Source organism: Nerophis ophidion, linkage group LG22 (genome assembly GCF_033978795.1).
Source record: "Nerophis ophidion isolate RoL-2023_Sa linkage group LG22, RoL_Noph_v1.0, whole genome shotgun sequence".
NCBI classification, from domain to species: domain Eukaryota; kingdom Metazoa; phylum Chordata; class Actinopteri; order Syngnathiformes; family Syngnathidae; genus Nerophis; species Nerophis ophidion.
Genome location: NC_084632.1, coordinates 40,627,703 through 40,653,892, shown reverse-complemented (window position 1 = coordinate 40,653,892; position 26,190 = coordinate 40,627,703). Strand labels below are relative to the sequence as shown.

Genomic DNA, 26,190 nt, shown 5'->3' with positions numbered 1-26,190 from the left:
GTTGTCAGAGACATTTTAAAACAAGCTCTGAGTGCACTTTTGTGCATGATGTCACTAAGATGACATATCAAAACAACACTAAATTAAAGTGCACTTTTTGTACAGAACGCCACTACAATAGTTTAAAAAAAATAAAGTGCACTTTTGTGCATGATGTCACACAACATATTTCAAAAAGTGTCAAATAAAAATGAGCTGCATGATAGGAAATCTAATAGTGGTCTCCTTTGCTATGTGTCAGGTTACCACGGACGTTATTAAATTATGTTGTGGACTATTTTTTTCATACGGTGTGGATCTGGAAATGTTTGCCTCGACATTTTGTTGGTGTGGCACCGAGCGGAGATGTTGACATGCGGAGAAAGCACTCTTCACTCTCTAGCAGGTGACTTTTCAAATGATGCTACATATTAGCAGTAAATAAATGATAAATGGGTTGTACTTGTATAGCGATTTTCTACCCTCAAGGTACTCAAAGCGCTTTGACACTACTTCACTGTACAACTCCTCTCTGGGACGGCGGTCGGGGGGTATTAGGATGACAGGGGAGGCAAAACATTAACAGTGCAATACGTTTTCATAACATGGTCACTACTGCCTACTTTGTCTTGTTATATTCTTATTTTACTGTTATATTGTTATTCCCATTGTTTTTATTCTTTTTGTAATATTTCTCTATTTTGTTTCCTTTTAAACCCCCATTATTTACTTTTTTCTTTTTTCTTTAAATTGATCTCAACTCTGTACACTGCTGCTGGAATTTTAATTTTCCTGAAGGAACTCTCCTGAAGGAATCAATAAAGTACTATCTATCTATCTATCTATCTATCTATCTATCTATCCACATTCACACACTGATGGAGGGAGCTGCCATGCAAGGCGCTAACCAGCACCCATCAGGAGCAAGGGTGAAGTGTCTTGCTCAGGACACAACGGACGTGACGAGGTTGGTACTAGGTGGGGATTGAACCAGGGACCCTCGGGTTGCGCACGACCACTCTACCACTGCGCCACGCCGTCCCTGTAGTGAAGTGAAGTGAATTAAATTTATATAGCGCTTTTCTCTAGTGACTCAAAGCGCTTTACATATTGAAACCCAATATCTAAGTTACATTTAAACCAGTGTGGGTGGCACTGGGAGCAAGTGGGTAAAGTGTCTTGCCCAAGGACACAACGGCAGTGACTAGGATGGCGGAAGCGGGAATCGAACCTGCAACCCTCTACCAACCGAGCTATGCCGCCCCGTAATGCTACTTCTTGTAGCAACGATACTATCCTACACTTGACAAATTACGGTTGTCTGTTCGACATCTTCCCGCTTGAAGCCAAACCACCGCCAGACGATGGACCCCCTGCTGTTTTTCTTGGGAATTAATTCTTCCTTAATTCGCACCTTTTTTCTCTTGTATTACCACTCGCACGGCTCCGCCTGAGGGATCAAAGTAGCTGACGTTACCCATGCTGCTACCTCTCTGCTCCGCGATGGCGTATGACGTTGTATGTGACGTATGTAAGGTGCGTTTGCTGTCTGTGAGAAGGAGAGACAAAGAGTGAGAAGAGCCTGCAGTGTTATGCCAGCACCTAAAAGCAACTGCGTGAGAACGTAAGAGTGGATCGTGAGATTGACAGGCGGATCGGTGCGGCGTCTTCAGTAATGCGGACGTTGTACCGATCCGTTGTGGTGAAGAAGGAGCTGAGCCGGAAGGCAAAGCTCTCAATTTACCAGTCGATCTACGTTCCCATCCTCACCTATGGTCATGAGCTTTGGGTCATGACCGAAAGGATAAGATCACGGGTACAAGCGGCCGAAATGAGTTTCCTCCGCCGGGTGGCGGGTCTCTCCCTTAGAGATAGGGTGAGAAGCTCTGCCATCCGGGAGGAACTCAAAGTAAAGCCGCTGCTCCTCCACATCGAGAGGAGCCAGATGAGGTGGTTCGGGCATCTGGTCAGGATGCCACCCGAACGCCTCCCTAGGGAGGTGTTTAGGGCACGTCCAACCGGTAGGAGGCCACGGGGAAGACCCAGGACACGTTGGGAAGACTATGTCTCCCGGCTGGCCTGGGAACGCCTCGGGATCCCCCGGGAAGAGCTAGACGAAGTGGCTGGGGAGAGGGAAGTCTGGGTTTCCCTGCTTAGGCTGTTGCCCCCGCGACCCGACCTCGGATAAGCGGAAGATGATGGATGGATGGATGGAGAACGTATACTCGAATATCACGATATAGTCATTTTCTATATCGCACAGAGACAAACCCGCGATATAGCATGTATATCGATATATCGCCCAACCCTAGAATATACTGCAAAAATGTAAGTCTCTCACAAGTTCTTTGAAGTGAACTCGCAGGCTGATCAGTTAAATAGCTCACGTTATGAAAAAGAGTGAAACCTATTTCGAAACTTGGCACACCTATTACAATAATTAAATAAGTCGAACAAATGACTGCATCTGAAGTTAACAAGCTTCAGAAACACCTTAGGCACATAAACCAAATTACCAAGAAAAATGTTTTGCTTCTAATAAGGTCAAGACTTAAAGGAGTGCCTCGAGGAACGCCTCAGGTTTGTAAATCAAAAGTCTGGATCACAGTGTCAATGAAAGGATCCGCCAGAGTGTTTACAGAGGCTCAAATTCCTCTGTTCAATAGGAGGAAATGGCTGCAAAAATGTGGAAAGGCTGGACGACTTTGGCAAAAAAATAATATAAACTAAGGCCGGGCGATATATCGATATACTCGATATATCGCGGGTTTGTCTTTGTGCGATATAGAAAATGACTATATCGTGATATTAGAACAGGGGTCGGGAACCTTTTTGGCTGAGAGAGCCAAGAAGCCAAATATTTTAAAATGTATTTCCCTAAGAGCCATATAATATGTTTTTTTAACACATTTTTAAGTAAGACCAACATTTCCAGAGTCTCTTATTCTTTGTAATAACATTGTTATTCTGAAGCAAACTGTGGAGGGGGCGTGGCCTGCGGGCCTGCAGCAAAGCGGGATGTTGCCAGGACCGGCCTCGAAATCAGCGACAGATGCGTAGACGGCCCACCTGGGCCTTTTTATCTAATCACCTGTTGCTCTGTTATAAGCAGCAGCCAGGAGGAGAGACAGGGTTGGGGCTGGAGCCAGAGCGCTAGTGAGGACGAAAGAGAAAAAGACAATTGCTAGAAAGCAACTGAGAGACTAATTGAAAAAAAACAACAATATTTTACCCTAAAACAGGCCCTCATGTCGGTGTTTGGTGGTCTGAAGAACCCCCAGGAGGGCAAGCCCAACACTAACCAATAACAAATACATTACTTCTTACCATTAACGCAACTTCTTGAACATAAAAATGAATGAGAATGTTTTATATTTTGAATGTTATTTTTAACACTATGATTACATATAGAATTATTCATTACTTATCCTGTTAAGCAATGTCAGCTCGGATTTATCCGAGAGCCAGATGCAGTCATCAAAAGAGCCATAGGTTCCCTACCCCTGTATTAGCGTATACGTTCTCACGCAGTTGCTTTTAGCTGCGGGCATTACACTGCATGTGTTTCCCACTCCTCCTTGTCTCTGCTTCTCACAGAGACTTAAAACAAGCGCACCTTCTTACATACGTCACGTGTGCAACATCACACGCTCCCTTGGAGCAGACAGGGAGCGACATGGTAACGGTAGCTGTGATGCTAGCAGTGCGGCCCTGGTGGGAATACGAGAGAAAGAAGATGCCAATTTGGTAACAAATGGAGGAAGAATTAATTCCCAAGAAAAACAGAATGGGGTCCGTCGTCTGGCGGTGGTTTGGCTTCAAGCGGGAAGATGTTGAACAATTATGCGGCAAAACTGTTGCTACAAAAAGTAGCACCACTACTAACGTGTAGCATCATTTGAAAAGTCACCTACTAGAACAGGGGTAGGGAACCTAAGGCTCTAGAGCCAGATGTGGCTCTTTTGATGACTGCACCTGGCTCTCGGATAAATCTGAGCTGACATTGCTTAACACGATAAGTAATGAATAATTCCGCTGGTAATCACAGTGTCAAAAATACGTTCAAAATATAAAACATTCTCATGCATTTTAATCCATCCATCCGCTTTCTACAGCACCTGTACAAGAAGTCGCATTAATGGTAAGAAGTATTTTATTCATTGCTAGTTAGCTTCAGGGCTTCACGGTGGAAGAGGGGTTAGTGCGTCTGCCATCACAATGCGAAGGTCCTGAGTAGTCGCGGGTTCAATCCCGGGCTCGTGGTCTTTCTGTGTGGAGTTTGCATGTCCTCCCCGTGAATGCGTGGGTTTCCTCCCACCTCCAAAGACATGCACCTGGGGATAAGTTGATTGGCAACACTAAATTGGCCCTAGTGTGTGAATGTGAGTGTGAATGTTGTCTGTCTGTGTTGGCCCTGCGATGAGGTGGCGACTTGTCCAGGGTGTACCCCGCCTTCCGCCCGATTGTAGCTGAGATAGGCACCAGCGCCCCCCTCGACCCCAAAGGGAATAAGCGGCTGAAAATGGATGGATGGATAGCTTCAGAACAACAATGTTATTAAAAAGATTAACAAACTTATTATACTCTAAAAATGTTGGTCTTACTTAAAAATGCACGCATTTAGTTGTATTCAGTCTTAAAAAATTATTATATGGCTCTCACGGAAATACCTTTTCAAATATTTGGCTTGTATGGCTCTCCTAGCCAAAAAGGTTCCCGACCCCTGTACTAGAGAATGAAGACTGCTTGAAACTCTGCATGTCAACATCTTCGTTCGGTGCCACACCAACAAGATGCCGAATGCAACTATTTCCAGATCAACACCGAATGAAAAAATAGTCAACGACATGTGGAGATAACGTCCGCAGGAACCTACCACATAGCGAAGGACATACACTATTTAATTGCCTGTTATGCAGCTCATTTTTTTTTGGACAGTTATTAGAATATCTTGTGTGACATCATGCACAAAAGTGCCCTTTATTTGTTTTAAACTAGTGTAGTGGCGATCGTACAAAAATTGCACTTTAATTTAGTGTTGTTTAGATATGTCATCGTAGTGACATCATGCACAAAAGTGCACTTTATTTGTTTTAAACTATTGTAGTGGCGATCGTACAAAAATTGCACTTTAATTTAGTGTTGTTTAGATATGTCATCTTAGTGACATCATGCACAAAAGTGCACTTTATTTGTTTTAAACTATTGTAGTGGCGATCGTACAAAAATTGCACTTTAATTTAGTGTTGTTTAGACATGTCATCTTAGTGACATCATGCACAAAAGTGCACTTTATTTGTTTTAAACTATTGTAGTGGCGATCGTACAAAAATTGCACTTTAATTTAAGTGTTGTTTAGATATGTCATCTTAGTGACATCATGCACAAAAGTGCACTTTATTTGTTTTAAACTATTGTAGTGGCGATCGTACAAAAATTGCACTTTAATTTAGTGTTGTTTAGATATGTCATCTTAGTGACATCATGCACAAAAGTGCACTTTATTTGTTTTAAACTAGTGTAGTGGCGATCGTACAAAAATTGCACTTTAATTTAAGTGTTGTTTAGATATGTCATCTTAGTGACATCATGCACAAAAGTGCACTTTATTTGTTTTAAACTATTGAAGTGGTGATCGTACAAAAATTGCACTTTAATTTAGTGTTGTTTAGATATGTCATCTTAGTGACATCATGCACAAAAGTGCACTTTGTTTCAAACTATTGTAGTGGCGATCGTACAAAAATTGCACTTTAATTTAAGTGTTGTTTAGATATGTCATCTTAGTGACATCATGCACAAAAGTGCACTTTATTTGTTTTAAACTATTGTAGTGGCGATCGTACAAAAATTGCACTTTAATTTAGTGTTGTTTAGATATGTCATCTTAGTGACATCATGCACAAAAGTGCACTTTATTTGTTTTAAACTATTGTAGTGGCGATCGTACAAAAATTGCACTTTAATTTAGTGTTGTTTAGATATGTCATCTTAGTGACATCATGCACAAAAGTGCACTTTATTTGTTTTAAACTATTGTAGTGGCGATCGTACAAAAATTGCACTTTAATTTAGTGTTGTTTAGATATGTCATCTTAGTGACATCATGCACAAAAGTGCACTTTATTTGTTTTAAACTATTGTAGTGGCGATCGTACAAAAATTGCACTTTAATTTAAGTGTTGTTTAGATATGTCATCTTAGTGACATCATGCACAAAAGTGCACTTTGTTTCAAACTATTGTAGTGGCGATCGTACAAAAATTGCACTTTAATTTAGTGTTGTTTAGATATGTCATCTTAGTGACATCATGCACAAAAGTGCACTTTATTTGTTTTAAACTATTGTAGTGGCGATCGTACAAAAATTGCACTTTAATTTAGTGTTGTTTAGATATGTCATCTTAGTGACATCATGCACAAAAGTGCACTTTATTTGTTTCAAACTAGTGTAGTGGCGATCGTACAAAAATTGCACTTTAATTTAAGTGTTGTTTAGATATGTCATCTTAGTGACATCATGCACAAAAGTGCACTTTATTTGTTTCAAACTATTGTAGTGGCGATTGTACAAAAATTGCACTTTAATTTAAGTGTTGTTTAGATATGTCATCTTAGTGACATCATGCACAAAAGTGCACTTTGTTTGTTTCAAACTATTGTAGTGGCGATCGTACAAAAATTGCACTTTAATTTAGTGTTGTTTAGATATGTCATCTTAGTGACATCATGCACAAAAGTGCACTTTATTTGTTTTAAACTATTGTAGTGGCGATCGTACAAAAATTGCACTTTAATTTAGTGTTGTTTAGATATGTCATCTTAGTGACATCATGCACAAAAGTGCACTTTATTTGTTTTAAACTATTGTAGTGGCGATCGTACAAAAATTGCACTTTAATTTAGTGTTGTTTAGATATGTCATCTTAGTGACATCATGCACAAAAGTGCACTTTATTTGTTTTAAACTATTGTAGTGGCGATCGTACAAAAATTGCACTTTAATTTAGTGTTGTTTAGATATGTCATCTTAGTGACATCATGCACAAAAGTGCACTTTATTTGTTTTAAACTATTGTAGTGGCGATCGTACAAAAATTGCACTTTAATTTAAGTGTTGTTTAGATATGTCATCTTAGTGACATCATGCACAAAAGTGCACTTTATTTGTTTCAAACTATTGTAGTGGCGATCGTACAAAAATTGCACTTTAATTTAGTGTTGTTTAGATATGTCATCTTAGTGACATCATGCACAAAAGTGCACTTTATTTGTTTTAAACTATTGTAGTGGCGATCGTACAAAAATTGCACTTTAATTTAGTGTTGTTTAGACATGTCATCTTAGTGACATCATGCACAAAAGTGCACTTTATTTGTTTTAAACTATTGTAGTGGCGATCGTACAAAAATTGCACTTTAATTTAGTGTTGTTTAGATATGTCATCTTAGTGACATCATGCACAAAAGTGCACTTTATTTGTTTTAAACTATTGTAGTGGCGATCGTACAAAAATTGCACTTTAATTTAAGTGTTGTTTAGATATGTCATCTTAGTGACATCATGCACAAAAGTGCACTTTATTTGTTTTAAACTAGTGTAGTGGCGATCGTACAAAAATTGCACTTTAATTTAAGTGTTGTTTAGATATGTCATCTTAGTGACATCATGCACAAAAGTGCACTTTATTTGTTTCAAACTATTGTAGTGGCGATCGTACAAAAATTGCACTTTAATTTAAGTGTTGTTTAGATATGTCATCTTAGTGACATCATGCACAAAAGTGCACTTTATTTGTTTCAAACTATTGTAGTGGCGATCTTACAAAAATTGCACTTTAATTTAGTGTTGTTTAGATATGTCATCTTAGTGACATCATGCACAAAAGTGCACTTTGTTTCAAACTATTGTAGTGGCGATCGTACAAAAATTGCACTTTAATTTAAGTGTTGTTTAGATGTCATCTTAGTGACATCATGCACAAAAGTGCACTTTATTTGTTTCAAACGATTGTAGTGGCGATTGTAGAAAAATTGCACTTTAATTTAAGTGTTGTTTAGATATGTCATCTTAGTGACATCATGCACAAAAGTGCACTTTGTTTGTTTCAAACTATTGTAGTGGCGATCGTACAAAAATTGCACTTTAATTTAGTGTTGTTTAGATATGTCATCTTAGTGACATCATGCACAAAAGTGCACTTTATTTGTTTTAAACTATTGTAGTGGCGATCGTACAAAAATTGCACTTTAATTTAGTGTTGTTTAGATATGTCATCTTAGTGACATCATGCACAAAAGTGCACTTTATTTGTTTTAAACTATTGTAGTGGCGATCGTACAAAAATTGCACTTTAATTTAGTGTTGTTTAGATATGTCATCTTAGTGACATCATGCACAAAAGTGCACTTTATTTGTTTTAAACTAGTGTAGTGGCGATCGTACAAAAATTGCACTTTAATTTAAGTGTTGTTTAGATATGTCATCTTAGTGACATCATGCACAAAAGTGCACTTTATTTGTTTCAAACTATTGTAGTGGCGATCGTACAAAAATTGCACTTTAATTTAAGTGTTGTTTAGATATGTCATCTTAGTGACATCATGCACAAAAGTGCACTTTATTTGTTTTAAACTATTGTAGTGGCGATCGTACAAAAATTGCACTTTAATTTAAGTGTTGTTTAGACATGTCATCTTAGTGACATCATGCACAAAAGTGCACTTTATTTGTTTTAAACTATTGTAGTGGCGATCGTACAAAAATTGCACTTTAATTTAAGTGTTGTTTAGACATGTCATCTTAGTGACATCATGCACAAAAGTGCACTTTATTTGTTTTAAACTATTGTAGTGGCGATAGTACAAAAATTGCACTTTAATTTAGTGTTGTTTTGATATGTCATCTTAGTGACATCATGCACAAAAGTGCACTAATAGCTTGTTTTAAAATGTCTCTGACAATCTTGCACTTTCTGTTTTGGAAATGACATGAATGTTTGTGCCACTGCTTAATAACTGTTTAATAAATACACTTTTGGTCAACTGACTTAGTTGTGATTTCCCTCTCTGCATGAAAGTTTAAAATGAGCATATATTAATGCAGTATGAACAAGAATGTTTCAATGTAGACACATAGAATCATCATACTGCTGTGATTATATGCATCTAGTGTTCATTCAAGGCTAAGGCAAAATATGGAGATATATATTGTGTATCGTGACATGGCCTAAAAAAATCGAGATATTAATAAAAGGCCATATCGCCCTAATATAAACCATTATTTTGATTGACATTGTAGAGGCACATTGCTGATTGAACATTAATTAAGTTGTGAGGACACTGACATTCGCGATGGTGGATTGAGATGGTCGCATACGGACAGACTTTCACACAAACACAGTCAATAAAGGTGGATTGTTCCTTGGGAGATTTTACCAAACATTGTTGCTTCGCTACTATTTGCTAGATACTAAATGGGTTGTACTTGTATAACGCTTTTCTACCTTCAAGGTACTCAAAGCACTTTGACACTACTTCCACATTTACCCATTCACACACACATTCACACACTGATGGAGGGAGCTGCCATGCAAGGCGCTAACCAGCACCCATCAGGAGCAAGGGTGAAGTGTCTTGCTCAGGACACGACGGACGTGACGAGGTTGGCACTAGGTGGGGATTGAACCAGGGACCCTCAGGTTGCACACGGCCAATCTCACACTGGTCTAATGCATCTAAACAAGATCTAAATAAAATCCAGCTTTCCCAAAACAGAGCTGCCAGACTAGCTCTCCATTGCTCATTTAGGACTGGCATGGAGATCATGCATCATGAATTGTCATGGATGAAAGTTGATGAAAGACTGGCTTGTAGTTTGATTCTATTTCTAAAAAAACATCTATACATACCATAAACCCTCATATCTGTATTCTCAGCTCTTGCTTGCCAGTGACAGTCACAACTACGGTACCAGGCTAGCCCAAAGAGGTGCTCTCACCCGTCTTAAAACCCAAAAGTGATGTTTTGAAAAAGACTGTAATGTATCGGGCAATCACTTACTGGAACAGACTTCCACAATATCTGCTATCAATCACCAGCATAGTGGGCTTTAAGAATAAACTAAAAGGAGAAGTATTGCGTAAAGAGATTATTTTAGATTGTAACTAATGTCATGACTGTTTTTATTGACTATTGAGTATTTTATTGATTATGGGATAAGCAGCAGAAAATGGATGGATGATACTTTTTCGTCACTTATTGTTTGTCTTTGGTACACTAATGTGTATATTTTAGGCCATTGGTTCTTTGTTTTATTTTTGCAAAAATGTATACAGTATATCTATTTTTACATTGCTATTTTTATCTTTGGTATGAAAATTATTATGTAACAACATCTATTAGTATTTTTTGGTTCTTTGTTGTTGCTATTTTTGTATTATGACAATTTATTATTGGACCATGTTGTACTGCATTTTAATCGTTTGTTCTGTGGTTGTGTGATGCTTTTTGCCTGGACCCCAGGAAGAATAGTCTCCACTGCGGTGTAGACTAATGGGGATCCTTAAACTAATAAACTGCGCCACGCCGTCCCGATACTAACAGACTATTACGCCACATTTGATCGAGGAAGTAATGCTAACAGCTGATCACCGCGATCAAACTTAAATTCATCGCGATCATATCACCTAGCCCTTCTTTCACCAAAATATTTCATTGTCCGGTGGTCTCCTCTCAGTAAATGTGCTAATTTAAATGCTGCATTAATCTGAAAAGTAATACTTTTTTGACTACACATTTTCCCTGTTAATTAACCAAAGGATTATCACCGGTGAAAAGTCCAATACAATATATAAAATAAGCTTTCTAGATTGTATAGAGTGGTTTATAGTTATAAAAAGTAAAAAAAATATATTTGCAAAATGCAGCATGGCTTACTGTTTTCCTCTCTCAACCAGAGTCTGGCAGAGGTACTTCTTGGCATTGCGGTGATCTGGACAGGTCTTGAGGGCCAGTTCGAAGTCGGATACAGCCTTCAAAATGCTGCCTTTATTGGCATACCTAGAGACATAATACAAACAAAGCAACATAAGAATAAAATTAGCGCTGTCAAATAATACAATTTGTAATTAGGTTAAACACAGGGTTGCTATAGGTCAATTTTGATTAATTCCAACTAAATACCTTTTACTTTTGAACTAGTGTACCGTATTTTTCAGACTATAAGTCGCAGTTTTTTTTTTTTCCAGAGTTTGGCCAGGGGTGCGACTTATTCTCAGGAGCGACTTATGTGTGAAATTATTAACACATTACCGTAAAATATCAAATAATATTATTTAGCTCATTCACGTAAGAGACTAGACGTATAAGATTTCATGGGATTTAGCGATTAGGAGTGACAGACAGTTTGGTAAACGTATAGCATGTTCTATATGTTATAGTTATTTGAATGACTCTTACCATATGTTACGTTAACATACCAGTTGGTTATTTTTACGTCATATGACGTACACTTATTCAGCCTGTTTTTCACTATTCTTTTATTTTAAACTGCCTTTCAAATGTCTATTCTTGGTGTTGGGTTTTATCAAATAAATTTCCCCCAAAAAGGCGACTTATACTCCAGTGCGACTTATGTTTTTTTTTTCCTTCTTTATTAAGCATTTTCGACAGGTAGGACTTATACTACGGAGCGACTTACTCCGAAAGATACAGTATATTAACGGTGTTTCATTTTGCATGAACAAAGAGATGCAGGAAAAAAAGTGGATGTATGTACACTTAATGTGTTTATTAAACACCTTTGACATTATGTTCGCGTTAACAAAAAAACATATCTATAATAATGTGGACCTGTTACTCCTTTTGTGTTATCAATTCCATTAATTGATCCAGTAGAAGCATTTAAGTCTCACCTTAAAACTCATCTGTATACTCTAGCCTTTAAATAGACCTCCTTTTTAGACCAGTTGATCTGCCGCTTCTTTTCTTTCTCCTATGTCCCCCCCTCCCTTGTGGAGGGGGTCCGGTCCGATGACCATGGATGAAGTACTGGCTGTCCAGAGTCGAGACCCAGGATGGACCGCTCGCCTGTGTATCGGTTGGGGACATCTTTACGCTGCTGATCCGCCTCCGCTTGAGATGGTTTCCTGTGGACGGGACTCTCGCTGCTGTCTTGGATCCGCTTTGAACTGGACTCTCGCGGCTGTGTTGGAGCCACAATGGATTGAACTTTCACAGTATTATGTTAGACCCGCTCGACATCCATTGCTTTCGGTCCCCTAGAGGGGGGGGGTTGCCCACATCTTAGGTCCTCTCCAAGGTTTCTCATAGTCAGCATTGTCACTGGCGTCCCACTGGATGTGAATTCTCCCTGCCCACTGGGTGTGAGTTTTCCTTGCCCTTTTGTGGGTTCTTCCGAGGATGTTGTAGTCGTAATGATTTGTGCAGTCCTTTGAGACATTTGTGATTTGGGGCTATATAAACAAACATTGATTGATTGATTGAATTTTAAGATGGAAGTGGTTTGCAAAAGAACTTATTCTTGCACAATGCGCATAATAACACTTTCTGGTAATCAACTGTTCCATCATGGTTTTTAGTATTCCCGTTTCCTATCAAAAGGTTCAATGTGCTGTCTTCAATATTGCTAGTTAGCTTTTGAAGATTCTCACTGCATATTTAACACACTCAGGGCCTGATCCACTAAGAAAGATCAAAATAATACATTCTACAAAACCAGTGAAGTTGGCACGTAAAAAAACAAAAAACTGAATACAATGATTTGCAAATCCTTTTTTAACCTATATTCAATTGAATGGACTGCAAAGACATGACACTTACCGTCTGAACATTCACAAACAAGGATGTGGCGAGGGTCACCACTTTGTCAACAAATGCGTGAGCAAATTGTCGAACAGTTTAAGAACAACATTTCTCAACGAGCTATTGCAAGGAATGTAGGGATTACACCATCTAAGGTCCGTAATATAGTCAAAAGGTTCAGAGAATCTAGAAAAAAAAAAAAATCACTGCACGTAAGCGGCAAGGCCGAAAACCAACATGTAATGCCCGTGACCTTCGATCCCTCAGGCGGTACTGCGTCAAAAACGAAATCAGTGAGGAAAGGATATCACCACATGGGCTCAGGAACAATTCAGAAAACCACTGTCAGTAACTACAGTTCGTCACTACATCTGTAAGTGCAAGTTAAAACTGTACTTTACAAAGCGAAAGCCATTTATCAACAACACCCAGAAACGCTGCCGGCTTCGCTGGGCCTGAGCTCATCTAAAATGGACTGATGCAAAGTTGTTTGCATCAGTCAAATTGTTTTTGGAAACAATGGACGTCGTGTCCTTCAGACCAAAGAAGAAAATAACCATTCGGATTGTTATAGGCGCAAACTTCAAAAACCTGCATCTGTGAGGGTATGTATGGGGGTGCATTAGTGCCCAAAGCATGGGTAACTTACAGCTCTGTGAACGCACTGTTAATGCTGAACGGTACATACAGGTTTTGGAGCAACATTTGCTGCCATCCAAGCAACACCTTTATCATGGACGCCCCTGCTTATTTCAGCAAAACAATGCCAAGCCACATTCTGCACGTGTTACAACAGCATGGCTTTGTGGTAAAAGAGTGCGGGTACTAGACTGACCTGCCTGTAGTCCAGACCTGTCCGTCTCCCATTAAAAGTGTATGGCGCATTATGAAGCCTAAAATACCACAAAGGAGACCCTGGACTTTTGAACAACTTAAGCTGTACACCAAGCAAGAATGGGAAATAATTCCACCTGAAAAGCTTCAAAAATTGGGTCTCCTCAGTTCCCAAACATTTACTGAGTGTTGTTAAAAGGAAAGGCCATGTAACACAGTGGTAAAAATGCCCCTCTGCCAACTGTTTTGCAATGTGTTGCTGCCATTAAATTCAAAGTTCATGATTATTCTTGCAAAGAAAAAAAAAACTTTCTCACTTCAAACAATAAATATTTTGTCCTTGCAGTCTATTCAATTGAATATAAGATTTGCAAATCATTGTATTCTGTTTTTATTTACAATTTACACAACGGACCAACTTCACCGGTTTTGTAAATAGTGTGTGCAAATTATAAAACAATGCATACTATTAGCGGGCGTGTGGTCTACTAAGACTGCGGCTACAATTAATAACAAGTACTAAAGTGGTGCAACCGGTGGCGTTTTGTCCTGTTGTTGACATGCAGCACACATAATACACACCACTTTCTCTGGGCTATACTGAAGCACGATCTAGACAACTGAACCTACTTCTATCACACACAAAGAGCATTCTGGGAGGTGCTGCAGTGCTCAACGATCCAGACACAAGAATATGCTTATTCGAATAAATTGTTTTTTAACTAAAATAAAATACTACACGGTCTAGCTCCATCTTATCTTGCCGATTGTATTGTACCATATGTCCCGGCAAGAAATCTGCGTTCAAAGGACTCCGGCTTATTAGTGATTCCCAAAGCCCAAAAAAAAGTCTGCGGGCTATAGAGCATTTTCCGTTCGGGCTCCAGTACTCTGGAATACCCTCCCGGTAACAGTTCGAGATGCCACCTCAGTAGAAGCATTTAAGTCTCACCTTAAAACTCATTTGTATACTCTAGCCTTTAAATAGACTCCCTTTTTAGACCAGTTGATCTGCCGTTTCTTTTCTTTTTCTTCTATGTCCCACTCTCCCGTGTGGAGGGGGTCCGGTCCGATCCGGTGGCCATGTACTGCTCGCCTGTGTATCGGCTGGGGACATCTCAGCGCTGCTGGTCCGCCTACGCTTGGGATGGTTTCCTGCTGGCTCCGCTGTGAACGGGACTCTCGCTGCTGTGTCTTGGATCCTCTTTGGACTGGACTCTCGCGACTGTGTTGTATCCATTGTGGATTGAACTTTCACAGTATCATGTTAGATCCGCTCGACATCCATTGCTTTCCTCCTCTCTAAGGTTCTTATAGTCATCATTGTCACCGACGTCCCACTGGGTCATTATTGTCACCAATGTCCCACTGGGTGTGAGTTTTCCTTGCCCTTATGTGGGCCTACCGAGGATGTCGTGGTGGTTTGTGCAGCCCTTTGAGACACTAGTGATTTAGGGCTATATAAGTAAACATTGATTGATGATTGATTGAACTACTGCAGTATATTACAGAGGTGAGAATAGAATATAAAGCAAGTGCTTGTTGAATTTAATTACATTTCCGTCCTCACGAGGAAATCTAGGTTTGGTAAACACTATAATTTCACAATAACTCACAGAGCTCCTCGTGCTACCAGCGCTTCCACGTTGTTTGTGTCGATGTCCAAAGCTTTGTTGTACTCGTTCATGGCTTCCACATGGCGACTGTGTTTAAAGTGGTCCACACCTGCCTTGACACTGGGAAAAAAAAAATTAAAATAAAATAAAATACACTTTCTTAGACACAATGGAGGACAAAACAACTACACTGCCGTTTTGAGTGTGTTTCTACCATTTCAAAGCCCAGGATGCAGATTGCTTCTCTCGGATTGCACACGCAAAATCTTCTTTTTCAAAGAGTTTACTGTAGAGAAGTGGCAGATGGAAACAAATCGATGAGTTGTAGTAATTAATACATTGATTACCACAACAGTCCCATTTGGGTATCGTAATAAAGTGTGCGAATGTTGTCCGTCTGTATTGGCCCTGCAATGAGGTAGCAACTTGTCCAGGGTGTAATCAGCTTTCCGCCCAAGTGCAGCCAGGATCTTACCTTTGTAGCCCCCTCATCATGGAGGGTGGGTGAAGGTCAGTTACGCCAATGTTGTCCAGCAGGTAGTCCACGACAGAAGGGTTGTGGTAGCCGTGGCAACCACACAGTATACGCTCGTATGTCTCCCTTGAGTCACTAGCTGCCCGAACACTACGACTGAAAGAAGGTTGCACCGATTAACAAAAGTGTTAACATGACACTAGTGTTGACCCAAATATAAAAATGTTACAAATTAGATTATTTCAGTGTTTTTCAACCACTGTGCCGTGAGATATTGTCTGGTGTGCCATGGGAAAATATGCAACTTCGCCTAATTGGTCCAAAAATGTTTTTTTTGCAAATCAATAATTCTAATAATGTGCCCTTGTCTAGAAGTCGGAATGCGTCAAGGATGGTTTGTCGTGATCCCAATATGCAGAGCACAGCGGGAGACAGCGTGCAGGTAAAAAAAAGGTATGCAACGCTTATCGGCCTACTGAAATGAGATTTTCTTATTCAAACGGGGATAGCAGGTCCATTCTATGTGTCATACTTGATCATTTCGCGATATTGCCATATTTTTGCTGAAAGGATTTAGTAGAGAACATCCACGATAAAGTTGTCAACTTTTGGTGCTGATAAAAAAGCCTTGCCTGTACCGGAAGTGGCAGACGATGTGCGCGTGATGTCACGGGTTGTGGAGCTCCTCACATCTGAACAGTGTTTACAATCATGGCCACCAGAGCGATTCAGACCGAGAAAGCGACAATTTACCCATTAATTTGAGCGAGGAAGAAAGATTTGTGGATGAGGAAAGTGAGAGTGAAGGACTAGAAAAAAAAAAAAGACTATACAGTGGGAGCGATTCAGATGTTATTAGACAAATTTACTAGGATAATTCTGGAAAATCTATTATCTGCTTATTGTGTTACTAGTGTTTTAGTGAGATTATATGGCCGTACCTGTACAACCTGAAGGTCGGCCCCGCACCTTTCTTCAGCATCAGTCGACGGGTGGTGGCGATGCCCATCTCTGCCCTTCGCAAGGGACCCTCTTCGAAGCACGATCTTTCGAAATGATCGCTGCATAATACACTGTACTTTGTGTGTGTGGTCCAATCCAACCATGTTTGCTTGACCGCTCTGTTCCATAGTAAAGTTTTACCATCATCTTTCGGGAATGTAAACAATGAAACACCGACTGTGTTTGTGTTGCTAAAGGCGGCCGCAATACACCGCTTCCCACCTACAGCTTTCTTCTTTGACGTCTCCATTATTCATTGAACAAATTGCAAAAGATTCAGCAACACAGTAGTCCATAATACTGTGGATTTATGCGATGAAAACAGACGACATATAATTAAGAACGCTGCTGGAACAAAATGTCCTCTACAATGCGGGTCGTCATGCACACGCGTCATCATACCGTGACGTTTTAGCATACTTCCGCGCAAAATTTAAAATTGCAATTTAGTAAACTTAACCGGCCGTATTGGCATGTGTTGCAATGTTAAGATTTCATAATTGCAATGTTAAGATTTCATAATTGATATATAAACGATCAGACTGCGTAGTCGGTGGTAGTGGGTTTCAGTAGGCCTTTAAACGAAAGATGAACAAAAGGCAAGTCCCGCTAGGAAAAGGCACTGCAAAACAAAAGTAAACCTGAACTGGCTAGAAAGTAAACAAAAACAGAATGCTGGACGCATGCAAAAACCTACAGTGTGTGGAGGGGAGACTGCGTCCACATAGTACATCCGTACATGACATGACAATCAAGAATGTCCAACACAAGGATAGCGAAAGCAAAACTTACTTAAATAACCTTGATTGCAAAAAAACAAAGTAGGTGCGGGAAATAGCACTCAAAGGAAGGCGTGAAGCTGCTACAGGAGAACACCAACAAAACAGGAATGGTCACCAAAATAACGGCGCAAGACCGGAACTAAAGCACTACACACAGAAAACAACAACAAACTTAATATAAGGAACGACAACCTGGTGTAGTTTCATGTTTTAAAGGGGAACATTATCACCAGACCTATGTAAGCGTCAATATATACCTTGATCTTGCAGAAAAAAGACCATGTATTTTTTTAACCGATTTCGTAACTCTAAATGGGTGAATTTTGGCGAATTAACGGGCTTTCTGTTTATGGGTCTTGTAGCGATGACGTCAGAACGTCACGTCACCGAGGTAACACACCCGCCATTTTCATATTACAAACACCGGGTCTCAGCTCTGTTATTTTCCGTTGTTTGGACTATTTTTTGGAACCTTGGAGACATCATGCCTCGTCGGTGTGTTGTCGAAGGGTGTAACAACACTAACAGGGAGGGATTCAAGTTGCACCACTGGCAAGAAATCTGCCGCCAGACCCCCATTGAATGTAGTGAAGTGAAGTGAATTATATTTATATAGCGCTTTTCTCAAGTGACTCAAAGCGCTTTTACATATTGAAACCCAATATCTAAGTTACATTTAAACCAGTGTGGGTGGCACTGGGAGCAGGTGGGTAAAGTGTCTTGCCCAAGGACACAACGGCAGTGACTAGGATGGCACAAGCGGGAATCGAACCTGCAACCCTCAAGTTGCTGGCACGGCCACTCTACCAACCGAGCTATGCCGCCCCAAAGTGTCTTCACATTTGACCGGCGATGCTAAGACAGACATGACACAGAGATGTATGGATAACCTGCAGATGCATTTGCAACGATAAAGTCAACGAAAGCACAAAGGTGAGTTTTGATGATGTTGTTGACTTATGTGCTAATCAGACATATTTGGTCGCAGCATGACTGCCAGCTAATCGATGCTAACATGCTATGCTAATCGATGCTAACATGCTATTTACGCTAGCTGTATGTACATTTGAAACTAGATACCCACATTTAATGCGAAACAAACACTTACCAATCGACGGATTTAAGTTACTCCAGTGTCACAAGATGCGAAAGTTCTGATCGTTTGCTCCGCACATTTTACCGGCGATGCTAATAAGGCAGCCATGCTATGGGCCACTTCATTAGGTACACCCAGGCTATGGCCGAATAGCGTCAATAGCTATTCGCTCAATAGCTTCAGTTTCTTCTTCAATTTCGTTTTCGCTATCTGCCTCCATACTCCGACCATCTGTTTCAATACATGCGTAATCTGTTGAATCGCTTAAGCCGCTGAAATCCGAGTCTGAATCTGAGCTAATGTCGCTATATCTTGCTGTGGTAACCGCCATGTTGTTTGTATTGGCAGCACTGTATGACGTCACAGGGAAATGGATAGTGGTTTCGCAAATAGTGAAAATCAAGAACTTTAAAGCTTTTTTTATGGATATTCCGGGAGGAGTAAAATTTTGAAAAAAACTTTGAAAAATAAAACAAGCCACTGGGAACTGACTTATTGTTTTTAACCCTTTTGAAATTGTGATAATGTTCCCCTTTAACCTTTTCTGCTGGTGGTGTGCCTTCATATTGTTTTTTTTTCATGAAAAAATATTGCCTTGGCTCAAAAAAGGTTGAAAAACACTGGATTATTTTACACTGAACTCGTTTTACTTTGTATTTCAGACATTTGGATTTAAGCTTTGATTTTGAGTCTTGTTGTGAATTTGTCATTTTGATGTTCTTACTTATAGTGTAGAGGCAGCTCGTCCTTGTTTATGACTCCCAGCTGGACGCTCTCCGATCTGGGTGGAAGCGACGTTTGAAGCAGTGACACTGTGATTTTTTCCTGGTAGCGGTCGATGTCTTTCACACCAGCTGTAATATAAAACATAATTATTGAACGGGGCTTTTACTTGGTTAACAGTGAATAGAATGAACAGATTAATAGTTCTGAATAGACAGCCTTGGAATGCAGACCCAGCTTGACGGAAACAACAACAAATTATAAATCCCGTTAATTGAAACATTTCAAGGAGAACCACATAAAGACGAGGCTATTTACCTGATGCCAAGCACTCGTCTCAACCATTATGTCACGTGCCAAACATTCTTTGGGTAGAAAGCTCAAAGCTTAATGGCATGTGGTTTCTTCAAAGTCACCTGGGTACTTTTTTCTCACTGGCACTCATCGAGGGCGGGCGCTCCCTTTTCCTCTTCTGCTTGCTTCTTTGTCTTGTCTTAACTTTCTTGTTGGAACTATTTAAATGGCCTCAACGAAATTGATAAGATCTTGGGTTTGGGGGAACCTGCTTGTTGTGACAGAGCGGTTGTTGCTGGACAGACTCTTGGCTTGGTGACCCTTTCAGTGGAGGACGTGAAGATATCTACCTATTCGGAATTATGACAACAGGACATCTGCTCTTTGGAGTAAGCGTTGCTCTGGTTTGTTGACAAATTGGAAGTTGTTGGCAGTCTTCAAAGTAGCCCAAAGCTGCCACAAATGATTGGAGGGAAGAACTGTGGATCACATCGGGACTGTCTGCCCCGCGGGATTTTGAGGACCAGTCACAGACTATTTAGAGTGAAAATCAAATTTTATCTTCACTCGCATACAAAACATTCTAACTTGGGATTGTTTCCCTGGCTTTGAGACTCCAGAAGGACAGTGCAGCGAAGACACAACAAACTCCCTTCTTGTCTCTCATGGACACACACCTGTTGTTGACTTTGGACTGACTATCGGCTGCACAACATCAAGGCCGAGGAACAAAGACACACTGCAGGCTTACACACACACACGTGCATCCACGAAAAAATATACGCCACACACACATACCATGAATTGATTAACGTGGACCCCGACTTAAACAAGTTGAAAAACTTATTCGGGTGTTACCATTTAGTGGTCAATTGTACGGAATATGTACTGTACTGTGCAATCTACTAATAAAAGTATCAATCAATCAATCAATCCCATCCCCAATCCAACGCAAATCCTAAAGGAGTGATGGACGGCTGGGCAGTGCCTGAGCTGCAGCCCGCCACCATGGCCCCCCACTCCCTCTCCTCTGTTGCTAGATATCTCGAGATGTACGTTGTAATATGTATATGTGCTTTGCTATGGAGGTTTTTTTTTCCCCACTCCAGACTGGGCCCCCTTAGGAGCCTTGTCTAGATTGTATTTTGTCTACTCATCCTTCCGCAGCGTTTTACCTTCATCCCATCTTTTACGGGGCGCCTTGTAGCGACCCATCAGCGTTACTGTTCTGTAACCCTGTACACTGTTTGTTTGTCTCATCTTGAACGGGTTTACGAAAACAAAGTTTTGTTGTACTTGTGCAATGACAATAAAGGCCTACCTACCTTACATCTTGTTCAGTCAGTATTGTGAGAGTTTAGTGTTTTCTTCCCAATTATATTAGGGCGTAGCCTGATAACCACTTCCAAGAAGGCAGAGTTAATTCTTATTTATTTCAATCAATTATTTTTATGCTCACAACAGCAGTAATTTGTGGAAGCCTTTCATAATGACATGATCGATTTCCCTATTAATTTGAGCGAGGATGAAAGATTTGTGTATGAGGAAAGTTAGAGTAAAGGACTAGAAAAAATTTAAAAAAAGACTAGACGGCAGTGGGAGCGATTCAGATGTTATTAGACAAATTTACTAGGATAATTCTGGAAAATCCCTTATGTGCTTATTGTGTTGCTAGTGTTTTAGTGAGATTATAAGGTCGTACCTGTACAACCTGAAGGTCGGCCCCGCACCTTTCTTCAGCCCAAGTCGACGGGTGGTGGCGATGCCCATCTCTGCCCTTCGCAAGGGACCATCTTCGAAACTCGATCATTCGAAATGATCGCTGCATAATACACTGTACTTTGTGTGTGTGGTCCAATCCAATAGCAATAATGTGCGGCAAGAAAGTGGCGTAAACCTGGCACTTCTGTCAATGGAATTTGGCACAGCAGGGGGGAAAAAAAGCCAGAGGGGTGTGGCCACGGGTGTTGTGACCGGCAGTGTCTCCGAGGGAAGCCACGTTTCTCGACAAGGCGAAGGCGGCCGGGCTGAGATTTTTATTTTTTTCCCCTCCTCCACTGTGGAAGCATCGGACGGTCGGGGGCGGCCGGTGGGAGAAGGCAAGAGAGTCCGCAGCTGCCGGACCGCACTGCCTCTTCGACAGGCGCAGGAGGAACGATGCGAGCTCTCCGCTCATGTCTACGGTAAGAGCCGACTTATTACCACTATTTTCTCACCCAAACCTGCCGGTTGACATGTGGTAGGGAACCGTGTTCGCTTGACCGCTGTGTTCCGTAGTGAAGTGAAGTGAATTATATAACGCTTTTCTCAAGCGACTCAAAGCGCTTTACATAGTGAAAACCCAATATCTAAGTTACATTTAAACCAGTGTGGGTGGCACTGGAAGCAGGTGGGTAAAGTGTCTTGCCCAAGGACACAACGGCAGTGACTAGGATGGCGGGAGCGGGAATCGAACCTGCAACCCTCAAGTTACTGGCACGGCCACTCTACCAACCGAGCTATGCCGCCGTAGTAAAGCTTCACCGTCACCTTTCGGGAATGTAAACGATGAAACACCGGCTGTGTTTGTGTTGCTACAGCCGGCCGCAATACACCGCTTCCACCTACAGCTTTCTTCTTTGATGTCTCCATTGTTCATTGAACAAATTGCAAAAGATTCAGCGACACAGATGTCCAGAATACTGTGGAATTTTGCGATGAAAACAGACGACTCAACAGCTAGGAACGAAGCTGGAACAAAATATCCTCTACAATCCGTGACGTCGCGCGCACGCGTCATCATACCGAGACGTTTCAGCAGGATATTTCGGCGCGAAATTTAAAATTGCAATTTAGTAAACTAACCCGGCCGTATTGGCATGTGTTGCAATGTTAAGATTTCATCATTGATATATAAACTATCAGACTGCGTGGTCGGGTAGTAGTTGGTTTCAGTGAAGTGAAGTGAATTATATTTATATAGCGCTTTTTCTCGAGTGACTCAAAGCGCTTTACATAGTGAAACCCAATATCTAATTTTTACATTTAAACCAGTGTGGGTGGAACTGGGAGCGGGTGGGTTAAGTGTCTTGCCCAAGGACACAACGGCAGTGACTAGGATGGCGGAAGCGGGGATTGAACCTGCAACCCTCAAGTTGCTGGCACGGCCGCTCTACAAACCGAGCTATGCCGCAGTAGGCCTTTAATTTAGACATCCATCCATCCATCCATCCATTTTCTACCGCTTATTCCCTTTCGGGGTCGCGGGGGGCGCTGGCGCCTATCTCAGCTACAATCGGGCGGAAGGCGGGGTACACCCTGGACAAGTCGCCACCTCATCGCAGAGCCAACACAGATAGACAGACAACATTCACACACTAGGGCCAATTTAGTGTTGCCAATCAACCTATCCCCAGGTGCATGTCTTTGGAGGTGGGAGGAAGCCGGAGTACCCGGAGGGAACCCACGCATTCACGGGGAGAACATGCAAACTCCACACAGAAAGATCCCGAGCCTGGATTTGAACCCAGGACTGCAGGACCTTCGTATTGTGAGGCAGACGCACTAACCCCTCTGCCACCGTGAAGCCCGTAATTTAGACATTCTGACAAAAATGCATTGTGTCCAAAAAACGTTTTTTTTTAAGATAGATTAAACCAAACAAGCAATTAATAACCTGTCACTATAATGATTAATCCAAATTTAAAAGAGTGATTAATCCGTTGAAATACAGGTATGCTTGCACATGTCTGGGTTGGTTACCACCACGGCAATCCAGATATGACATAAATAAAAAAAAACATCTGATCTGCTGAATATTGGAAACAAAATGAGAAGGCCTGGAAAAGCCCATTAGTAGGTTATCTTATCTAAGCATTTGGTTTTGTGAATTAATGAAAAGGAGGCACAACAAAACCTTGAGAGTCACTAAAATAACAGTTGAAATTGAAGTAAACTTGCTGCGTCAGAGCACCAGTTGCAACTGGTTGCCATAACTAACCTCTGATTAGGTCTCCAATCTGGTAGTAAGACAAAGGATCGTCATGGCTGCCAGCAGAGGGAATTTCTCGAATGTGACAAAGAGCCTAAAAGTAGAAAAAAAAAAAAAAAGTTGGGACAATACTTTGCCGATTAATCACACCAATTAATGAATCACACCTGACTGATATCACTCACAGATAACTCCAGGTCTTCTATGTCTCGATTCATTCCTCCCGCCATGCAAATCAGAGTGAGAAAAAAGCCATACTCTCTGATATTGTTGATCCTCCCCACCACGATGTCCCCTCGCTCCAAGTCTCGATACAGCATGGCCCTTCTCTCATCGTAAGGCACTTCCATGAATAACTCCAGGGGTGGCATGACGGCGTAGGGCTCTGGAGAGAAGAGCACACTTTCTGTAATGCTTTATGTTGCCGGCATAATTTGAGTGACGAGCCCTTGAGGTAATACCGTATTTTTCGGACTATAAGTCGCAGTTTTATTTTCATGCGACTTAAACTCAGGAGCGACTTGTGTGTGAAATTATTAATACATTATTGTAAAATATCAAATTATAAAATTTTGGGGAATCTATATAGATGATAAATTAAATTGGAAACTGTACATAAATATACTGAAGACAAAGATGGCAAAAAATATTGCTATGTTACATAAAATTAAAAACTCTGTGAATCAAAAGGCTCTTATCATGTTATATAATTCTTTCATACTCCCATATCTTAACTATTGTGTTGAAATCCGGGGAAACAATTACAAATCAAACATCAACTCTATATTTTTACTTCAAAAGAAAGCGATTAGAATTGTAACTTATGCGAATTATCATGACCATCAATCAATCAATGTTTACTTATATAGCCCTAAATCACTAGTGTCTCAAAGGGCTGCACAGACCACCACGACATCCTCGGTAGGCCCACATAAGGGCAAGGAAAACTCACACCCAGTGGGACGTCGGTGACAATGATGACTGTTAGAACCTTGGAGAGGAGGAAAGCAATGGATGTCGAGCGGGTCTAACATGATACTGTGAAAGTTCAATCCACAATGGATCCAACACAGTCGCGAGAGTCCAGTCCAACGCGGATCCAACACAGCAGCGAGAGTCCCGTTCACAGCGGAGCCAGCAGGAAACCATCCCAAGCGGAGGCGGATCAGCAGCGCAGAGATGTCCCCAGCCGATACACAGGCGAGCAGTACATGGCCACCGGATCGGACCGGACCCCCTCCACAAGGGAGAGTGGGACATAGAAGAAAAAGAAAAGAAACGGCAGATCAACTGGTCTAAAAAGGGAGTCTATTTAAAGGCTAGAGTATACAAATGAGTTTTAAGGTGAGACTTAAATGCTTCTACTGAGGTGGCATCGCGAACTGTTACCGGGAGGGCATTCCAGAGTACTGGAGCCCGAACGGAAAACGCTCTATAGCCCGCAGACTTTTTTTGGGCTTTGGGAATCACTAATAAGCCGGAGTCCTTTGAACGCAGATTTCTTGCCGGGACATATGGTACAATACAATCATACCAATGCTCTATTCATTAAATTAAAAACATTAAAACTGCACGATCTTGTTGACCTCAATACTACTATTGTGGCTTTCAAAGCTCATAACCACATGCTGCCTGGGTGTTTACAAGTGAGATTTAAACCCAGAGAGAATCCCTATGACCTCAGAGCTTCAGCTTTCTTTCAGAAAGCAAAAATAAGAACAAGCTTAAAAAGTAGATGTGTTTCTGTTAGAGGAGTTCAACTGTGGAACAGCTTGGATGATTCCTCAAAATGTTCCACTTCCATTCACACATTTAAAAAACACTTTAAGACCAATGTCTTGAAAAAATGTATCACTCTTGAATTAACATTGTAGTTAATACTATGATTAATGTTAATTAAAAATTAAACATGAGATATAATAATAATAGAAGTACAATTGTTTGTATATATTGCATATATAATTAGTGCAAAGGTCTATATGTACACAGGGATATTTCACATGCCTGTACTGTGTATAAAATTGAACTACGTTCATGTTGTTTATAATGTGTATTTTTAATAAGTTGTGCAAAGGACTTTTTATAACTTTCGGAAGTTTATTTTGTACTTGAAATTGTTTATAGGGTTAGGCGCTATAAGTGTTTAACTTCAGCTTAAACCCTTTCGGTCTGTAAAATTTTTTTATTTTCAATCTATGAATGTACAACTGTTGTTTTTTTTTTTTGCTTTGTTGACCATTGACCGAAGAACAATAAACTTGAAAAACAAAAAACTTGAATATTATTTAGCTCATTCACGTAAGAGACTAGACGTATAAGATTTCATGGAATTTAGCGATTAGGAGTGAGAGATAGTTTGGTAAACGTATAGCATGTTCGATATGTTATAGTTATTTGACTGACTCTGACCATAATATGTTATGTTAACATAGCAGGCACCTTCTCAGTTGGTTATTTATAACTCATATAACGTACACTTATTCAGCCTGTTGTTCACTATTCTTTATTTATTTGAAATTGCCTTTCAAATGTCTATTCTTGGTGTTGGGTTTTGTCCCCAAACATTTCCCCAAAAATGCGACTTATACTCCAGTG

The 26,190-nt window shown here is 40.6% G+C and overlaps 1 protein-coding gene across 4 annotated transcripts in view; it reads right to left on the bottom strand.

The window, feature by feature from the left end:
• The window catches only part of ttc14 (tetratricopeptide repeat domain 14), a 72,010-nt gene that overhangs the window by 33,195 nt on the left and 12,625 nt on the right, over positions 1-26,190 (bottom strand). For all 4 annotated transcript variants that reach the window (XM_061883837.1, XM_061883838.1, XM_061883839.1 and 1 more), the window contains 7 exons: positions 23,781-23,980; positions 23,605-23,689; positions 19,333-19,462; positions 15,729-15,884; positions 15,468-15,539; positions 15,254-15,373; positions 10,917-11,039 (listed from right to left, as the gene is read on the bottom strand). In XM_061883837.1, the coding sequence (XP_061739821.1) occupies positions 10,917-11,039; positions 15,254-15,373; positions 15,468-15,539; positions 15,729-15,884; positions 19,333-19,462; positions 23,605-23,689; positions 23,781-23,980 (886 nt within the window). The remainder of the gene's footprint in view (positions 1-10,916; positions 11,040-15,253; positions 15,374-15,467; positions 15,540-15,728; positions 15,885-19,332; positions 19,463-23,604; positions 23,690-23,780; positions 23,981-26,190) is intronic.